Source organism: Tachysurus fulvidraco, chromosome 6 (genome assembly GCF_022655615.1).
Source record: "Tachysurus fulvidraco isolate hzauxx_2018 chromosome 6, HZAU_PFXX_2.0, whole genome shotgun sequence".
Taxonomy (NCBI): Eukaryota; Metazoa; Chordata; class Actinopteri; order Siluriformes; family Bagridae; genus Tachysurus; species Tachysurus fulvidraco.
The window spans coordinates 1,900,422-1,921,403 of record NC_062523.1 but is presented as its reverse complement, the minus strand read 5'-3'; the positions used below and the strand labels follow the sequence as shown (position 1 = coordinate 1,921,403).

Below are 20,982 nucleotides of genomic sequence, written 5' to 3'. Positions count from 1 at the left end.
AAGTCTTTTTATTGTAAACAAAGTCAAATAACAATACAATCCCATTTTAGTTTTTCATCGAAAAAAAAATGAGTAAAGTAAATGTATTACAACAACAACAATAATAACAATAATGGAAAGAAAGTAAAAAAAAAGAAAAAGAAAAGAACAAACCACCCCCCACCCGCTTACCCCAGGTCCTGGCCCTTTTTAACTATCGAATACAAGTCATTTAAAATTTACAAAAGAAGAAAAACCTAATCCGGCAAAACCTGAAGGCCCATGAAATATGAAATAAACGATTGCCATTTATGAAAAAACTTGGAGGTATTACCTCTTATCGTAGACTTTATGATGTAAAACTAATAACTTCTTTTTGGATGTAGTTTAACTGAGATGCTTCATTTGGAAGTCCAAATATAGCAATCAATGGGCAGGGCTGCAAATGTACTCCCAGAATAGTGGACATCGTGCTGAAATAACCCGACCAATAATTATATAGTTGTGGACAGAAGAAAAACATGTGACTCAGGTGGCATTGTGCGTTAGAGCATCTGTCACATTTGTCCTCGACATCTGGGTAAATTTGAGACAATCTATAATTAAAAAAATGCACCCTATAAATGACCTTAAACTGGATAAGTGCGAGACGGGCACACGAAACATTACCAAAGCCATTCACAACACTATCCCACCACCCGTCCCCAAGAAATCTCAGAAACAGCACCTTTTCCTTGTGATTTATACGTAAGCAAACCTTCCCAGTGTTGGAGAGGTGGTGCTGAGGGAAAGCCAGGAAAACATTTTTGAACAAAATGCCTAACTTGAAAATATCTAAAGAGGTGGCTGGCAGGTAGCCCATACAATGACGACAAATTAGCAAAACTGTGAAAAAGTCCCTCTGAATATAAGTCAAGAAGACAGTGTATACCTTTACTATACCACACTAAGAAAAAAGAATCCAGACACGAAGGGGGGAAAAGATGATTGCTACATAATGGACCTAAAGGAGAAGCAGTCACAAACTTGAAACGTTTCCTAAATTGATACCAGATTTTTAGAGTATTAAACACAACAGAACTTTTAACATACAAAGAAATTTTTATTGGAAGAGAAGAGTATATAAGAGCAGGTATAGAGGATGAGGAAGAACATGACTGGGCTTCTAACTTACACCATGCTAAATGAGGTGACTCAACCCAGCACCGTATCTTATGGATGTGTGCTGCCCAGTAATAAAACTGAAAATTTGGTAGTGCCAGACCACCGCTAGACCAAATGAAAGCATTAATCGTTTTATCTAATGAGTCAAAGAAATGTTTAGGTAAGAACAATGGGATTGTTAGAAATAAAAAAAGAAATTTAGGCAGAACATTCATTTTTATAGCATTAATCTTCCCAATCAGAGACAAAGGCAGACTAGTCCATCTCTGAAGGTCAGACTTCATCTTAGTTACGAGTGGAGTAAAGTTTGCAGAAAAAAGACCTGAAAATGTACGTGTCACATTAATACCAAGATATCTAAATCCAGCGGGACTGATTTTGAAGGGCATGTCCAGATGCTTAAGTTGCAAAGCAGTTGTGTTAATTGGATAGCATTCACTCTTCTAAAAATTTAATTTATATCCAGAAAAGGAGCTGAATGTATCAAGAGTGGACAAGATACCAGGTAGACCAGACACAGGGTCTGATACATAGAGCAACAAATCATCTGCATACAATGATAGTCTGTGTTCGATGCCGTTCCTAGTGACGCCTTTAAATAAAGTAGAGGATCGTAATGAAATGGCCAATGGTTCAATGGCCAAGGCAAATAAAGATGGAGAGAGAGGGCAACCCTGACGTGTCCCACGTTTTAATGGGAAATACTCTGAACGCACATTGTTTGTTTGAATGCTGGCTTGAGGTGATGTATAAAGTAATTTCACCCAACCAATAAACTTATTACCAAAACCAAATTTTTTTAATACAGCGAATAAATACTCCCACTCTACCCTATCAAATGCTTTTTCGGCATCCATTGAAATCACAATCTCAGGTACCGTTTCGGAATGTACAGTATGAATAATATTTAAAAGAGTGCGAGTATTAAAAAATAAATGACGTCCCTTAATAAAACCGTTTTGCTCCTCAGAAATAATGCTGGGCAACACTCTCTCTAAGCGCAGAGCTATAGTTTTTGCCAGAACTTTAACATCAACATTTAACAAAGATAGAGGCCTATAGGAACCACACAAAGTTGGATCTTTGTCACTCTTCAAAAGAAGAGCTATCGAAGCTTGGGTCATAGTAGTTGGGAGCAAACCATTTTCCAAGGATTCATTAAACACTGACAAAAGTAGAGGTGCTAATTTATTAACAAATTTTTTAAAGAACTCAATAGGATACCCATCAGGTCCCGGGGCTTTATTGGACTGCATCGCTTTAATTGAGAATTTTATTTCTTCAAGGGAGAGTGGGGCATCTAGTTCTTGTACATGGTCAGAATCAATGGTAGGGTTTTCAAGATTGTCCAAAAACTGATTCATAATATCAATATCATCCGGAAATTCGGATTTATACAAAGAGGTATAAAATGATTTGAACGTGGCATTAATTTCTACAGGGTCTGTAACAATTACATTAACATTATTATTAATTTTAGGTATCAAACGTGAGGCAGATTGACGTTTCAATTGGTGAGCCAATAGTCGATTCGCTTTATCCCCATGTTCATAGTAAGTGCCGCGTGTCTGTAATAACAATAGCTCTACTTCCTTAGTGGAGATCAAATCAAATTCTGTCTTAAGGTTAAGACGTTTCTTAAACAGTTCTGGAGAGGGATTGGATGCGCATTCTTGGTCAAGGATACCAATGGCAGAAGTGAGTTCTGTAAGCTTGGTCTTATGTTTTTTATTATAATGTGAAGAGTATGAAATAATCTGCCCCCTAAGGAAAGCCTTCAGTGACTCCCAAAGTAAAGACGATGATGTAAGTTCGTTCTGATTGAAAAGGAGAAACTCATCAATAGAAGTGGACAGAAATTCACAAAATTTGTTATCTGCCAACAATAGAGAATTAAATCTCCAAAGGGGGGGAGTAGATCTCTGTGTGGACAGCTGAATATCCAGAAATAGTGGTGCGTGATCTGATATTAAAATACTTGAATAATCAATGGCAGTAACAGATGAATTCAAGCTGTTATCTACGAAGAAATAATCTATTCTTGAGTATGACTGGTGAACCTGAGAGAAAAAGGAGAATTTTTTTAGTTAAAGGGTTACGAACTCTCCAAGGGTCAACCAACCCATTCTGATTCATAAAGTCAGAAAAGGATTTTGACATAGCTGACTGAGATATTGGTCGTGAACTAGATCTATCTAGCACTGGGTCAAGTACACAATTCAAATCACCTCCAAAAATCAATAAATGAGAATTTAAATGAGGTTGTGCTACTAAGTAATCTGTTGGCGAATTCAACATCATCAAAGTTAGGTGCATAGATATTTACCAGCAGCGCCTTTGTTTGCATTAACATGCCTACAACCATAAGATATCTGCCATTTTTATCAGCAATAACATCAGTAGGTAGAAACTGAATATTTTTATTGATCAAAATAGCAACTCCTCTTGATTTAGAGTTAAAGTTAGAATGAAAGACATGCCCTATCCAAGAAACCTGCAGCCTATAATGATCTTTAGATTTGAGATGAGTTTCTTGCAAAAACACTATGTCGGAATTAAGCCGTTTCAAATGGCTAAAAATTTTACCACGTTTAGATGGGCTACTCATGCCACGTATATTCCAGCTAGTGAAACGAACAGATGGGCCTACACCAGGATTACCGGAATTCGACTTAACAGTACTCATTTAAGTGCACATGAATAGAACCAAATGGCCAGGACCCCCCCCCCCCACACACACACACACACACACACACCCATGAACATATACACACCCCGAAAAAAAGAAAGAAAGAAAGAAAGAAAGAAAGAAAGAAAGAAAGAAAGAAAGAAAGAAAGAAAAAGTAAAAAAAGGGAAAAAGAGAGAAAAAAAAGAAGAAAAAAAAGACAACTATACAAGAACAAGAGAAAAAAACATTGATGGCACTTGATTGTGACATCAACTCGGAGAATAGCCTGAGACTAAGCTGCAGTAGAGAGATAGATAACTCCCGCAGAGTCTTAATACTGAACATTAGGCAATATTATTAATGTAAACCCCATAATATAAACAGGAAGTAAACACACACCGATATTGCCGTATTACTGCAAACTGAAACGCTACCCAATGTTCATCGTTTTTATATACTTCTTGGCCTCTTCTGCAGAGACAAAGTCTTTTTCCACGCCTTTATATGTAATCCGCAAACGAGCCGGAAAGAAAAGACCATAACGAACCCCTTCCAGGCCGCGCAATTGCCTCCTGACCTCATTAAATGCAGCTCGATCCCGGGCCACCTTGGCCGTGTGGTCGGGGAAAACGGACATCTTTATTTCACCCACAGCCTCTTGTCGTCTCTCTCTGGCACGCCGTAGAACATTCTCACAGTCGCTATAATAGTGAAACCTGGCAATAACAGTGCGGTGGTCGCTCACCTTGTTTGGGCTTCGGCTGAGAGGTTCTATGTGCTCGGCCTATCAGCGGTGTTTCATCAAGTTTAAAAGTTTCCTTAAGTAGGGTAGAGACAACTGTATGGTTAATGACGGTATCCTCAGGAATCCCGACTATCCTAATATTATTTCGTCGCGACCGAGATCCGAGGTCCTCACACTTATTTTGCAGTGAAACAAACTCCGCGGTTAAATGTGCGAGTTTGTTTTTAAGCTCTGCTACATCATCAGTACAGACGGAGAGAGAATCCCCCATTTCTCCCACTGTACCTCTGAGTGCGGCCAACTCTGCGTCTGAAGCGGCCTTATCGTTCACCAACTGTATTTTTACTGACTGTAGGTCAGCTCTAATTGTGGACAAATCATCACCCAGTGCCGCACGAAGTTCGGTCTTAAAAATCTCAGCAATGTCTTGCTTTAAAGAGATTAGCAGTTCTCGCTTCAGGGACTCCGCATCAATTACCTGGGCGACTTCCCTGGGAGAGGTGGAGCTGTGGGGTGAAGACAGAGCCCCAGGGTCCGGGGTCGCTACCTGTGTAGCAGGCCTCAGTTGTTGGGTCGTGGTGGCACGAGTTTTTGCTGTTTTACCAGCCATGATATTATGTCCAAGTGGTAAAAAAAGGCTTTAACACAATATCCCAGGGGTGAATATATCAAAAAGGTAATCCAAATTGCGATATAAAATAACAATTACCATAAACTCTGCAGGAGTCTCAAATCACACGTCTTACTCCATTGGCTGCTCAACAGCGCCCCCCTCGCACATCTTTTAAAGTAACTGTGCTTACTCTCAAAGCACATCGTCCACAACCTGATCAATGAACCAAACTTTAAAATCAGTGCAGGGTAGTGTCGCAAGTAGTGATGCTTAGGCTTTAGTCTATGTCCTGGAAAGAGAGAGAATCTACAAGCAAGTTATTCTTGGATAAGAACATCAAGGTATGCAACCTTGTCAAACATGATCACAGGAAGAAGTCTTAAAAATTCGAGTTCTACTGTATATAGCCTGACCAGAAAGCTTTACTCCATTGGAGCTCACTGCACATGGCTTACTCAGTGCATCAGATGCACTGTATTTAAATTGCTTAATGCTATTTAGAATTGAATAGGTGAACCACTTTTTCTTCTTGATGAAGTGCTTCAGGAAAAGGGCTAAATCATAGGAAAGAAAACACTCAAAAATATCATGGCCTAAACAAGGTGGCAGGCCAGGATTGCAAACATTGAAGTAATTCAATTAATTAAAAATTGACTCAGATGTGATACCTTCAATGTTTTGTTGTCCCTTAGACTGTAAAAGGTCTACTGCAGAATTGTAGTTTCTCAGGAGCGCGCTGAGGCCCACATACATTTGGATCTGTTTGAAAATCCCTTCGTGATATGCGACAATTCCTGCAGAAATATTCAGAAACACACCAATACTGAGACCCCAAATTGTCCCCTGCAATGCACAAAACAGTCCCTTTAACGTTTTCCTCTTCCACAGTTGTTCCATTGTATTCCAGTCCTTTTAAGTCTGCAATTAGCATTGAGAAAACTTTGTCATGTCCAAAGTGTTTGAAGTCTTTTCCTCGACACAGCATTACAAGTGACCTGTGGTCTGTACTTGATCTTATATGAGGTGGTGAATTAGCCAGAGACAGATATACTGCTAGTACTTTGTGCTTGCTTTTTGCTGAAGCTAATGGGTTCATCACCTCAAAAGAATCTTGATATAGAATTATTTTGAGACATGATGGGTTTTAAGAAAAGAACTCATTGTTTTTGTATACCTGACCATCACTGACATCAGGAAGCACATCTGTGCACGGTAAGCATATATCCTGTGCAGCACAATTCTGCCATAAGTCAGACTCCAATAAACATCTCAAAGTGTCATTCAATGGAACATAGTAGGCAAACCTCTGTGACCTTGGTTCATCTATTCCTAAGTACAACTTTACAGGTTCTGTGTATCTGAACATTTTTTTTAAAAGCCTCTGTTCTTGAAAAATTGGTTCTCATTAGTCCTTCACTACTGCTGAACAGGTCAGATTCCTTCATGACATCACATATTCTACCAATGTGCTCATCTGTTAACTTGAAATCACTTTTCAGAAACGCACTCAATTTATTCAAAGTATACAGTACAGTATGTCTGTCCCAGTTTGTGTATGCTCTGCATCTCTTCAACAATATTTTGTATAGTTGATGCTGGCAGAAGAAACTGCCCTTGTAATTTCATGTAGAAAAAATAAATATTTCTGAGAAACAGGTCATTGAAATGTCCACCTTCATCACTGTTGCCCCCATTCGATTAAAGAAAGTTAGAGACAAAACACCTGCACCGTGGTATAATAGTCATACTCACATCCTTGAGAGACAAACTCGTAACCTCAAGCGAAAGTGTATAAAAACTAAATTAGAGGTTTTTGGTATTGCGTATAAGGACAGTATGTTCAGCTATAGACAGGCTCTATAAGCTGCTAGGGCTGAGCACCTGAGCTCATAGAAAATAACCAGAACAATCCCAGGTTTTTATTTAGTACAGTGGCTAGATTAACAAAAAAACAGAAATGTGAACACACTATTCCATCACAGTTCAGTAGTGAGGATTTTATGAGATTCTTCACTGATAAAATTAAAAGCATCAGGAACAAAATAGTTGATGTTCAACATGTGAGAGCAGCTTGTGACTGTCACCTAAAGTGCTACACTCACATCTACAGTGCTTTACAAGTACAGGACAGGAAGAGTTAGATAAGCTTATTACTACAGCTAAACCAACAACTTGTTCACTAGACCCCATTCCAACTAAATTACTAAAAGAAGTGTTACATAAAGCTGGTGAGCGTCTTCTTAATATTATTAACTCCTCGCTATCTTTAGTTTATGTCCCTAAATCTTCTAAGAAACCTCATGTAGATCTCTCTTTTTTTTTTTTGACATTTGTCTATTGTTCAAACAGTCTGAAAGTGTTAGAAACTCCCCAACAGTTCAGACTCATTGTGGAATGAACACATTTAAAGTCCACCATAATTAGTTTAGTAATCTGAATTTGTTTTCAATAGAGGAACTTATCAGAGTGGACTACTTGCTTGCACAGACTGGGCAGCCACTTCAGAGGGTGGACCCAGATATTGGCATACATCCTGTACTGTATTATATTTGAACGGAATCTCTGATTAAATATAATTTTAAACTTTAAAATTAAACTTTAAAGCATTAGGTAGAACATGCATGGTCATCACAGAAATTAAACTCCATATAAAAGTCAAACAAAGCCAACAGCATTGTGGATGACCCCATACATCCCTCACATACACTCTTTATCCTTCTGACATCTGGAAAAAGGCACTGAAGCATTTGGGCTCTCACATCCAGACTGTGTAACAGCTTCTTTCCCTAAGCCTCAACACCCAGAACTGAATTGACACACACACACACACACACACACACACACACACACACACACACACACACACACACACACACACACACACAGACACTCAAACCCCTTCATGTTTACAATACCACTCGTATAAACGCTGCTCATATGCTGTTTTTGCACATTACAATTAAATGATGCCACTGACTGCGGTATTGTGTACATATGCAAATGTATTGTGTACATATGCACAAACATACACAAAAAAAAGATGCATATGTTTACAAAAACACTGGTTGGTACTATTTTATGTATCTGTCTTGTAGTGTATCATATTGTCTGTATGCACTGTCTTTTGTCATGCACCATTTGTACCAAGTTGCACAGTATGTAATTGCGACATTTCCTTTGCACACAGGTCAAATCCGACTTCTGATGGCAAATGGTTCCACTAAACATAATGTAGTGGTTTCACAGCAACAAGAAGTGAACATTTATGCCATTAAAGCTTAATAATAATAATAATAATAATAATAATAATAATAATAATAATAATAAAAGCATAATAGTCTATTATGTATAATGTTAATAATTTTAGCAAACTACATTGATTTGCTTCAAAAATATTATTAGTTTTTTTTTATTCATATCATTAAGCTGATTTCAGTCGTAGGTAGTAACACTCAAAATGTGGAAAGCTTTAAGGTTTATGTAAGGCACTGTATCTATCTAAAAAGGACTTTATTAAATGTGCAAATTAGGAAATCTCATTATTATTAGCTGTGACTGAGCAAAATCCTGAGCTGCTCTCCTCTTATGCTCCTGTCCAGTCTTTGTGTTTCACACTCCAAAACGGTAGGGGCAAGCTGCTTAGACACCAGTGTAAGAGAGTCATTCAGGTCCTGCCTCAGGGTCTGCAACGAATTACTATTCCTTAAGGACTGGTCAATAAAGTCTGCCCGTTCCTGATGATCTGAAGCCAGCAGCAGACGTAACTGGTGAACCTGTGCATTTACAGAAAATGTAAGCAGACAAACACTTTAGTGTTTTAAATGTAATAACTCAAACAAAAATAATTAAATAAAAACAAGTATGGTAACCTATAATGCATTTTAGCACAAAGCTACAAATGAATTAGTCTCCGATATGAATAAGGTATTATTTTCTCTAACCTCAGCAGTCAGTTCACTTGCCCGTGCTCTCAGACACTTCAACTCATCAGCTCCAGAAGAATTGCTGAGATCCTTAAAGAATACAGAAACACATTTTTTTTTGTTTTTCTTCTCTCGGATATTAAAACATATGTTTAGCAGGCATATTGACATATTGACAAGTATCGTTTATAGAATGAATGTCTAAAATGTACCAGGTGTGTAGTAAATGTGATATTTCTTGATTGTTATTTCTTGCTTCAATAGAGCTTTAAATCATTTTTTGTCCCATATCACATTCACATATTATCTATATTCAGTTTAAATAAACCAGTCACTGATGTGCTAGATTATAGAAGGTAGACCTAAGTTACTTGTGTGAACAAAAAGAAGTCTTGATGAAAAAGTACTACAGCATAAATAGTTCTTGCGTATCGTCTAAGTTACCACCATAGTTTCCTTTTAAGACATATCATAGTCTTGTAAGCGTAACAAGAACGTTATAACTTGTTAAGTTATAACATAGAACAACTTTCTATGTAGAAAAAGGTGATTAAAGCCGTTATATTTTAGAATCAGAGTCATATTTGTTTCCAAGTACTGTGGATTTTACAGGGATCCTTTACAAGGAGTTTGTATTGGTGCATTGGTGTATAGTAATATGAAGCAAGGGAGCATAAATATAAACTATGAAAAATATGAGAATAATACAGTGGCCGAGAAGTGCAGAACAACATAATACATCCACAACAACAAATCCAGAGAAAAAATAAATTAGAACACAGAACGACAATTCAGAAAACAGAAAACAAAATAACAAATCGGAAAAACACAATGACATTTCAGACAAACCAGAAAAGGTAGGTATAGTTTGTGATTGGAAGCCTTGCTGCTGATTGGATGATGCATCTCTCACTCAAACTATACAGGCTGTAGGAATTTGTGTATAATTTTATTTCTTGTGTATGTGTGGAGTTCTGTGTTCACATTAAATCTAAAAAACTAACAATTTGCAGTGATTGTTAATATGCTGATAGCATATCATGGCATAAAGATTAGTTTAGGATCTCTAAAAACACACCTGATCCCAATTCCAATCCCAATCCAAGATTAAACGATGTAAGGAATGCTTCGTGGTTGCTGCAAGGACTTAATCCATAAGGGACAGTGCTGAGGAAACGTCATAGATTTGTTCGACATTATAACTCCATAAGGCCAAACTATCTGTGACATGTGGATGGTTACGAAAGCCAATAGCTTTTGCCCCTGGTAGATTCAGCAGCTTACCAAGTGGTAATGTACTGTATGGACTCAGTAATTGGAGGTGTAGAAGTGCACCATCAATATCTTTGGTAGGTTGAACTACTTTAGCTGCCACAGGAAGTGCAACCACTGGGGCACTTTTTTAATTAAAGAGTTTACATGCAGCACCTTCTTGAGATCCTAGATGAGGATGGTTCCCAGGAAACTCCACTTTTAGCTCTTATGCTAAAGTGCATAAACTTGCTATAGTTTCAGCAAGGCATGGCTTTGTGTACTTGTGTACTGATATTTGGGTTGGTAAAGTAACAAATATTTTTGACCACGAAAATGCTAGAGACCAAATTTTACCCAATGAACATGTAAAGAAACTTGTGAGTAAACTAAGGCAATTCTAACATTGTAAACTATTTTAGCATTAAACATTTGCTTCCTTTATAGAATTAGAACCTGGATATTGACATTCCGGATATTCCTTTCTATTTATCCTACCCTTTTATCCATACCTGCATTTCTGCATTTGACTGTGACAGCTGACATCTCAATTTCTCCCTTTCCAGCTCAACCTGTTGTAAAAGACAAAACAATTTACAGAATTATTTGATGCAATAGTGAAATTTGATACAGAATCTGGATCTTTCTCCTGAAAATAAGCATGCCCGAAAGCAAAAGACAGAAAAAAGTGACTATTAAATAATCAAATGGACCTAGAGATTAGAGTCTGTTCTGGACCTAAAGAATTCAGATTTTGTCCATTAATAAAATAGGTCTGGCATGTCCTTCTGAAAACATGTCACTAATATATTAGATCCAGAGGCAGCTTGTGATAGACGACCACTTGTGACAGGAGTATACAAAGGTTATCATATGTAAAGACTTGACATTACCATATCTATGAAGGAAAAAAAAAACAAGCAAACGGGATTTCAGACAGAATTTAAATTCATACAAATGTTTTGCAGTTTTGAAAAGATGTATTGAGGTCTTGTTAGTGGACCTGACCTGTTTTAACGTGTCTCGTAGGTTCGTTTTGTCTAATCTCAATTTCTCAATGCGATGTTCCAGACGTTCATTTCTTTGTTGTAATTTCATTAGCTTCAGTTCCAGCTCAGCCACAGCTCTTTGCATGGTACACACACGCTCCTGTGATTCCTCTTCAGAGCTCCTCATTACCTTACAAAATAAACATAGAAAATATGACACAGTGTCTATAGAAAGCTACACATTTGAGTCAGAAACATTTGCACACATAGGACTGTGAGCAACGGGGGCTCAACAGCAAAGATGCAGGGTAACTGATCAGCAACAGAAAGCACAGTAATGTACACTGTGACAAATAGTTTGTTCTTGAATAGGTGATGAGATCCACCTGCACTTTGTCAAACCCATCCTAGATCTGGGTTACTACATCTTGGTTCTGGTGAATGAGTTACTATTAGTATCCATGGGTCCACTTAAGGAAATTTCATGCAATGCAGAGAGATGCTCAATATTATGCTACCCTAAACATTAAAAAGGCCAGATGGACTGCCATTAATAATCTTTTGACCTTAATGTATCAAGGCCTCCACAGACCCTCTGTGCTTCTCTAGCACTACAAGATGTTCACATCTCAATGACACATCTCTGATTATATTGCTTGTGCTTCAAGCAATCGTAGGGAAATTATCCTTGTTACTGCCCTGATCAATACTACCATTCTTAAGAATTGCCAAGACAGCCCAACAACCTGGGTAAAAAATGTTGGAAAGTATATTCTATACATTAGGATGTACTGTATATCTTACCATCACACCAGAAGTCCCCCCCCAAAAAAATTGAAAGCATAATTGTCTAACATGTCTTTGAATGCCTTGTTAGCTTCCCTACAAAAATGATCCAGCATGACAATACCTCTGTGTACAAAGCAGGCTTCATGAAAACATGGTTTGCTAAGATTAGAGAGGAAGATAATTCCAGAGCCTTAACCACAAAGAACAGGAACAAACCACAGACTTCTCGCCTGACATCACTCAAGCTCTTATGGATAAATAATGGGTAAAGCTCCACAGCCACACTTCAAAATGTATTCAAAAAGCAATGAGGGAATTAACTTGGAAAGGGAAGTTCAACTAGCAAACACTGTCTCTTCTTTGACATCATGTATCGATAAATTTTAAGTTCTCACCTGCACCTTTTTCTCCAGCTGATGTGCTTTTTCTTGATAATGAATTAGCATTGCTTCATTTTTTTCCAGTGCTGTTCTTATACGATCTCGGTCTTTACTGAGCTCATCTGCTTCCTTCTTTAAATCATAAACCTCTGCTTGTAATTGTGTGTCCTGTGTTGTTTCAGTCTGTCTCTGTGATTCCTTCATTTGAAAGTCCTGTTTTGTCTGTGCATTTACGATTGTAAAGTTTTCTTGAACCTGGCAGTGAATCTTCTCTTCAGGTATGTTTTTCTCCAGATTTGTCTTCATTTGTGCATCACCAAGTTCCCCTAACAGATGCCTTGTATTTTCTTTAAACTCTGGAGTTATTTTCAGCTCCGTTTCCCCTTTAGGAAGAATGTCAGTAGCAAATACAATTGTTTTATCGCTTTCTTTTTCTTTATGTTTTATCTCTTCATTTGCCTCAGTTTCCCAGCAAGCATTCTGTTCCAGTTCATCTTTGACTTCAAAGCTTGTCTTTTTCTTTTTAGCTTTACTTCTCAACACTGGGGTTTCTTGCTCCTCTGTAGTATTCTTCTTTCTGTTGATCTCCTCACTCTCCTCCTCTTTTAATTTCTCACTAATGTGTTCAAAACTATTGTCCTTCAACTGATATTGTCTTTTATTTTTCTCATCTTTCATCATCTCATGTTTTTTTAGTTGACCATTAAATTAAGTTAAATTAAATAATTAGATAATTAAATTAAGCACTTCGTGTTTTTTAGGTTGACCCCAGGGGCGGTTCTAGGATTTCATCTTTAGGGGTTTTAGCCCTCAGTGAGAATTTAAAACAAGAAGAGTTCTATATTATATATTATATGACAACTCTGGTAATAAGAATAGTGACATTTCACTGCTTTTGGTTGCCGTCTTTGCGTCTTTCCGCCGATTAACGTTATAGATAAACGCCTCCAGCTCTGACTGCGCGTGCACGCTGCGCGTACCTGTGCTTCTCCGTTCAAATAAAGCAGACAGCTGAAGACGCACTTTTGAAAGACTACAACACACGCGTGTAAAAGCAAAGTAAAAAAAAATCGCAATTCCCAACGCATTCGCCAGGAATCCTTTTTGACGCCGATTATTACAAACATCTCCCTCATATATGGCCATGTGTGTTCAGGAATGTCCTCGTTGTTAGTTACTTTAACATCGGTGACTCCCTCTGAATGAACATTAGCCATTCCTTTTGTAGGCGCTGCTCATTGTTAGCTCCGCTATCCTTAGTCTATGTCTGATAGCCAGTAAATAATACAGTACACCAGTCACATGGGGAAAAAGCCGCACAATGATAGGATGATAGGCTGGAAACAGCTCAATGAGAAGGAATAATACTAAAAGTAACGAGTCCGTTTTGGAAATGTAAGAAGTAAAAAGTAATAAAATAAATAGTGGAATAAAGTACTGATACCAGAAAAATGTACTTAAGTACAGTAACGAAGTATTTTTACTCCGTTACTTCCCACCTCTGGTTATCACTAGCAGAAATCTCTCTACAGTGTAAACTAGAGTCTACAGTCATGCACTGTTTTACTCATGGTACTGTATGAAACATTTATCGTATGAATTTATTGCAGTGATTGATAAAGCTGTTAAAAAGCAGAGAAAATATCTTATTGCATTTTGTGGCTTCAAACCAGTTAGTGCTATTGACAGATTTAATAAAATGTATATACCTAAAATCTAAAATAATATTTAATACATGAATTACTCTGGTTCCCCCTAGCGGCTAGATTGTATAATACACAATACCCTCACACCGCCTCCTTTAAGTCAAATACATCAGGCTATATTTCTGATTGCTTTATGAACATAATGACATTCGTGTTACTTTTTTCTAGTAACCTTACAGCACAATACTTGATCTGTTTGTAACTCTAAAGCTTACTTATCAAAACGTGTTTCTGTTTGCATTAAGCATAGCATTACTCTGTTATTGTTGAACCATGCCACAATTTCTTACTGCTTCACATCAAATGTTAATTATTCTTTTGTATTATAGCCAAGTTACATAACACATTTAACATGATAAAAACACTAACATTACAGATACAATGACAGTATGTTATCATTTAGTGATGATAGATTTCATTACAACAGTCTCTGCTGGTAAATCAGAGTCTATACAAGGCTGAGCTTATAATGTTGATTGATCTGGACTTGCCACTGTCTTTAAAGTCATTTCCAAAACTCATTCAGTGCAGCAACTGAAAATTGATTGAAACAACTTTGATTTCTCCTTTTCTATCCCTCCTTTTCATTAAAATCCTTTTATAACCTCAGAGTTATGATCTCTTCCAGCACTGTAGGAGGGCATTTTTGTTACATTCATTATCCAGCTTTAACAAGACTGAATCCTGGTACAGTCTCCAAGTGTTCTGTTGATTATTATCGATTGATTGAGTATTAATGGCTTGTGATCAGTAATCAGTTTGAAAGGGCCATTGCCTAATAGATACTTTTGAAACTTTTACACACCCATAAACTGAAAATCCTTCTCTATTTGGGTGTACCTCGTTTCTGAATCCTTCAGCCGTCTAGAACCGGATCGGACCATTTTCACAGTCTACCTATCCACTATGTGTCCCAGGAAACTTAACTTTGATAGAATAGAAATAGAATAGAGTAGGATTTCTATTTTCTGAATAGAAACTGTAGGAAAATACCATGTTAAACCAGTAGGGGGCAATCTCTCTTAATGAATATATTGAGTGCACCTGGGATAGAGGTAGTGTTTTTTGTGTGTACGGGGGAAGCTCACAGTTTTTTGACCGTGAAATATGAGCGCGAATTGGATCTTTACAAGGATATGTGAGATGTATTGTGTTCGAGCCTATACTTTCATTGTTTTGGAAATGTGTTAGTTGTTTAGCTACACATGTGATATGTTCAGGATTGGCGTGGACTATGAACTGTGGAGGAATGAACAATGGAACTATGGTGACTGTATGATATGCTTGTTCCAATAAAAGACATGTAACCGCATATAAAGAACATTTGCCTTAATTGACACGCGTCAATTAATAGCTCACTCCCCACACACACGATTCACCTCTGACTTTAGTGGAAAGTCAGCAACAGAAACTTGCCTTTATTCCATTTGAGTCCCACACGTTTCAATCCTATGCAGCCCTCTGTTCAAGTGATTATGTTCGGTTCTGTCTTTCCTTCACATCGTCACTTACACCGTCACTCCTTCCATGGAGATGTCCAGGTTCTCACTTCCCCAGGATAAAATACAGGGCACACAAACTTAACTGCTCTATATTTTTATTTAGCTGTCTGTAATTGTAATTATAAATGATGAATTTTTCATGTGATGTCATACTGGGATGGATTTGTCAATAATATACTGTGGAAAAAAATCTGGAATTCTAAATGTATTTTGATTAACAAACTGAGTGAAATATCATTTAAATTGCTGTATAAATATTCTCCTGTCAAATGCTTTATTTCATTGAGATTTAAAAAGGACATTAACACCAGCTGCTGTTTCTGTAACTCTGCTAATGTAACAATTGTGCATTTGATTTGGACTTTTAAAATACATTTTGGACAGATATTCTTGTTTTCTTCCAAAGTTTCTTCCCTGAGATTTGCTTTTCTTTCAAATACAATGTTTTGGTTTCTTTGACCACTGTAACAGGAGATGCCGCCTGAAGTGGGGCTCGAACCCGGATCTCTGTGGTAGTCTCGATCACCCATGTGTGTGCTTTTCTGTTCTTATTTGCTAGTTTCTTTTATTCTCCCTGACTAAGTTTTTTTTTTTAAATTTAATTGTTTTGAATTGTGTTGTTCTTGTTTTGTAAAGTTCTTTAAAAAGATTCTTCTAGAACATATTCACACAAAACTTTATTAGTATCTCTATCTGGGTTAAAATCAAGTACAACTTTATTACTAATTCTAACTGAGTTAAATTTATAAAGATCTTTAGGAACATGTCAAACTTGTTGTTTGCTCCTAAAAAGCTACTTAACAGGTAACTCGATTATGGGCTTTTTTTTTTTTTTTTTTTAAAGAAAGAAGAAGAAGAAGAAGAAGAAGAAGAAGAAGAAGAAGAAGAAGAAAGTGCTGTTTGCTCTCAGTTACAGGTACAATGTATTTTTAATATTTTTTTGTATCTGTTTAGTACAGACATAACATAAGCATCTCTCCATCCAGTTCACACACTGTACTCACTGAAAAAGTGTAAAAGAAGTCAGCTGGAATTGTCACATCTCACTTTAAAAGAAAGCTGCACACTGAAACACATTAAATATGTTGGGATTGAAATATTTGATGTGTTCAATGAATCTGATGCTAATTTGTTGGAAGTTGCTGAACTCAGAATCTGTTACAAAATAAATCTCGGTCTCTGTTGAACATCACATGTTAATTATAAATGTTAATATGCAGGATGAACGACCCACTTCATATGTGGACCACTAATTACTCTGTAGACTTTTACTTAGTAATATATTATTATTAACAATAATTCACACTTGTGTTTAACTCTCACTTGTAGTTAGCTATTTCAACCCAACATCAGGATGCTCCAGTATATTTGTACACTAACAAGTACGAATACAAAGTATAATACTTTATATTAAAGTCTTTACACAAGCTTTTAAAGTCTCAGGTTATTACAAATGATTTAAAATACATCACTAAATTTCCTCGTGTGGTTTATTTATTTCCTTTTTGTGGTAGTTATTTTAAATTAGTATCACTAACTCTTTTTAAACAAGTCATTATTTTATGTATTTTTATGTGTGTGTAACAAAGTGAATCAAAATTGTCACACTGGGAGGAGTAAGACAGACCCAAATACAGGATGGCTTTAACTAAATAGGGCTTGATAAATAATATACACAAAACAGGAACAAAGACGACAACATAACAGGACAAATGACGAGGTAAACTAACAATGATTCCGCCCTGCCATCGGCAACGTAACATAACAGAAACGTAACAGAACATAAACAGAAGCACCTGGCCAAATGTCCGGCCTGAACCGTAACAGTAATAACGCTGTAGCATGCAACCCGAACAAGGATGAGACTTTTACTGATGGTTTTATGATATTTAATCCTTTATGAACATTAATCCATTCACCATATCACCAATGTAAGAGCTGAGATGTAAACAAAACATGTAACTGATAGCTAACATTGTTCACAATCTGCTGTCTTACATTTGTGCAAAACGAACACATTAACAGACAAAATGCTCATATCTCTACTTATTTAACATCTTTTGCCTCTTCTGAGGGGCTGCAAGTATGAATTAGACATTAACCACGGCTCCGGGTCGAAGTTATTGCCGTATTTGGGATACCAAGCTATACTATACACTGCAATAGCCTTAAACAAAAAAAGGGCGCAGCTTAAGCCCGGAAGTCAACCATTGCAATACAAAAATAAAATAAAAATAAAAGACAATCGCCTTTCCTGTAACAAAATATAATTATGGTTATTTACAAATGCCACAGGACTAATAAACTTTTCACAATGAACTGTTCAGTGATTTCAACTTTCACAAAGAATCTGAATTTTAATCTGCAATAATTCATTAATAAACTGAAATAAAACAATATGAGCTCTAACTGATCTGATTCACTCTTACAGAGCACTGAAGTGGGAGGATCTTTAGAGGATGTTCATTACCAAAAACCCATAGACATGGCAGTAATTTATCAGTAAATGTGTCTGTGAAAGTGTGTATGTGTGTGTTAGTGAGAGGGTCGGAGAATGACAGCTTTCCTCTGTCCCAGTCCAGTTTCACTCTGATCCTCTGGAGTTTCTGTTCTACTGAGAGGAGAGTCAATGTCTGTGGTGTAGAACGTGCTTTATATTCACCTTTATAATACCCCACACACCAGATTCCACTTCTGGAGAATATTCCCCCCTTCCTCTGAGCAGATTCTGTCATCACACCCACATTCCATCCTGTACAGTCTCCAACATCAACATCCCAGCAGTGTGTCCCTGAGTTAAAGCCATCAGAGCCCAGGATACAGCAAGCTTTATCAAATCTCTCTGGATTATCAGGAAGTTTCTGTTCTTCATCACTGAATCTCACACTGGTCAGATCATCAGATACAATGAGATTAGGATGAACAGTGTTGGGGTCCAGAGTTACAGGTGCTGAAAACACACACACACACACACACACACACACACACACACACACACACACACACACACACACACACACACACACACACGGCTAGGATAACATTACATTAACATGGAACTAGCTAACATTACAAAATTCATTAATAAACAAATATAACTGCAATTTTCAGAGCAATAATAACTGCAATATTTTGCTTTAATTAGAAATGTAACCAATCGTAATAATAATTGAAATTCTATAATAACTCTAAAACGTCTGTAAGCCGCTACGACTCTGTTTTCACTCAGTTTCTCTGCTTACACTTCAAACACTGATCAGTCTGACACCTAATAGAAGCCTTTCAAAATAAGAGTTCCCTTATGTTACATTTTACATGAATACAAAATGAACATTTTATATATATATATTATTTTTTTTTTTCTTTACTAAACAAAAAAAGTGTTTGTGTTTAATATGTGCACATGCATAGAAAGAAAGAAAGAAAGAAAGAAAGAAAGAAAGAAAGAAAGAAAGAAAGAAAGAAAGAAAGAAAGACTGACTCTTACTGTATTGGACAATGTCCTGCATCTTCTCCCAGACACTGAACTTCAGGTTGGCCAGATGTTTTGCCACATGGATCAGTGCTCCTGAAAGCTCCTCTGGATGCTGCAGTGTGCACTGGGCTCTGCAAAAACATTCTGGAGTCAGTGTTGCTGTGGCTTTGGATTCAGAAACACAGAGAAGCAGAGAGACAGGAACCACATCACTCACCTTTTCACTGTGGCCTTGTAGTTCTGGAAAACAACAAAGCACATATCAGTGGATATGATTTACATTTTTACACCACTGAAATGTGACGTTTCTGATGATGGAAAGAAGTTTTACTTTCTCACAGTATAAATACTGACTAAATGATCCTCACTTGTAAGAACAGGACGTCTTCAGCTCTCATCCCCTCTTCTATGGCTCTGATTGTGTCTGAAAGAGATGATATGTCTCTGCTCAACTTCTCAATCTTCTCCTTCATCATCTGACTCTTCTGCTCCTCTTCCTCTCTCAGTGCAGCGATCCTGACTGCCTCTTCATCTCGTAGAAACTGGTGAAGTTTCTCAAACTGTTCCTTAATCTGATGCTCTGTGTGTTGGGCCTGAATCTGTAGTGAAGAGGAAATTAAATAAAATATAACTGATTTCACAATAATGGAGAATAGAATTCTATCAAAACCATGTTATTGATTGTAACCTTTATATGTTCTGCAGTCTGACTCCAGTTCAGTTTACAGTCTGTAAAGATCTTCAGTTTCTCCTGTAGGGGCTTCAGTGCAGTTTTGAGCTCCTCCTGAAATAAATTAACACACTGTATGAAGACTCTGTGTTTCAGCTCTTATTGTACACATTGTTAACTCAGATCACTGTTTATTAAGGGGATTAAACTGTAGAATTTTAAACGTGTTTAGACATTTTTTTATTACTTGATTTTTTTAATGGCAGATTTGTTATATTTTTTTTTCAATAAATATTTTAAAGCATTCAGATGAACTTTTAAAATGCACCAAGACCAAAAGAAAATTCTAAGAAGCTAAAGTGATCAAATGCATTTGCAATTTTTATTACACCATGTTTCTGAAGTGACACATAACCTCAGATTTTATTTACCTTACAGTCTGTTACAGCCTCATCAATGGGGCAGAATTTGTGGTTGGTGTGTTTTCTTGAATCCCGACACACCACACACACCGGCTGTTGATCATCCAGACAGAAGAGTTTGAGTTTCTCACTGTGCAGACTGCAGACTGTTTCAGACCCTGATGAAGATCTCTCACTTCTCTCCTGTATTAAAGACTCACACAGGTTCTTTAAGGCCAGATTTATGGGAGGATCACTCATAGATGACTTCCTCCTACAAACAGGACATTCTCTGGATCCTTTGGTCTCCCAGAACTTCTGCAAACACACTTTACACACACTGTGACTGCAGTGCAGTAAAACAGGATCCGTGAAGATTTCACAGCACACAGGACAGGAGAAATCCTCCTCTGAGAACTTAGAAGCCATTTTATTTTACTGCAGTTGTTGTTCTCTCCAGTCCGAATGCTCAGAGTTTCACTTTCAGTTTGGTAAAAGTAACAAAACTCTAATTTCAGGTTTCTTTCCAGTTAAACAGACGACTTTGTAGGTCCAGTTAATAATCACTTTCTTCCATGGTGCTGAAAATGAGACTCAGATTTCTCAATAAACTCAAAACAAAGCTAAACTCACCAGAGCAGAAGACTGCAGGCTGTTAATGAAGGACTGCAGTCGTCTCAGACTCCACACTTCCTTAATAGGAGGAGTTTCACAGAGACACGTTAT

General features: G+C 37.2%; 3 protein-coding genes across 5 annotated transcripts in view; all 3 read right to left on the bottom strand.

Moving 5' to 3' along the window:
- tfpia (tissue factor pathway inhibitor a) overlaps nt 1-20,982 on the bottom strand; it is a 140,720-nt gene that overhangs the window by 4,631 nt on the left and 115,107 nt on the right. The window lies entirely within an intron of this gene.
- Nucleotides 8,495-13,229, bottom strand: LOC113636487 (tropomyosin-like). 2 transcript variants are annotated; one of them, XM_047814732.1, is made up of 5 exons: nt 12,524-13,229; nt 11,353-11,523; nt 10,857-10,916; nt 9,112-9,183; nt 8,495-8,943 (listed from the first exon to the last, which is right to left on the bottom strand). In XM_047814732.1, exons 1-5 carry the CDS (start codon nt 13,181-13,183, stop codon nt 8,716-8,718), a joined length of 1,191 nt encoding a protein of 396 aa, XP_047670688.1. In that variant the 5' UTR covers nt 13,184-13,229; the 3' UTR covers nt 8,495-8,715. The 2 variants fall into 2 exon arrangements, with proteins under 2 accessions (XP_047670688.1, XP_026992434.2); XM_027136633.2 differs by having other exon boundaries at nt 8,526-8,943; nt 12,518-13,226.
- LOC113636491 (zinc-binding protein A33-like) lies at nt 17,583-20,946 on the bottom strand. Its single transcript, XM_047814728.1, has 6 exons — nt 20,287-20,946; nt 19,874-19,969; nt 19,554-19,784; nt 19,403-19,425; nt 19,198-19,316; nt 17,583-18,660 (listed from the first exon to the last, which is right to left on the bottom strand). Exons 1-6 carry the CDS (start codon nt 20,683-20,685, stop codon nt 18,116-18,118), a joined length of 1,413 nt encoding a protein of 470 aa, XP_047670684.1. The 5' UTR covers nt 20,686-20,946; the 3' UTR covers nt 17,583-18,115.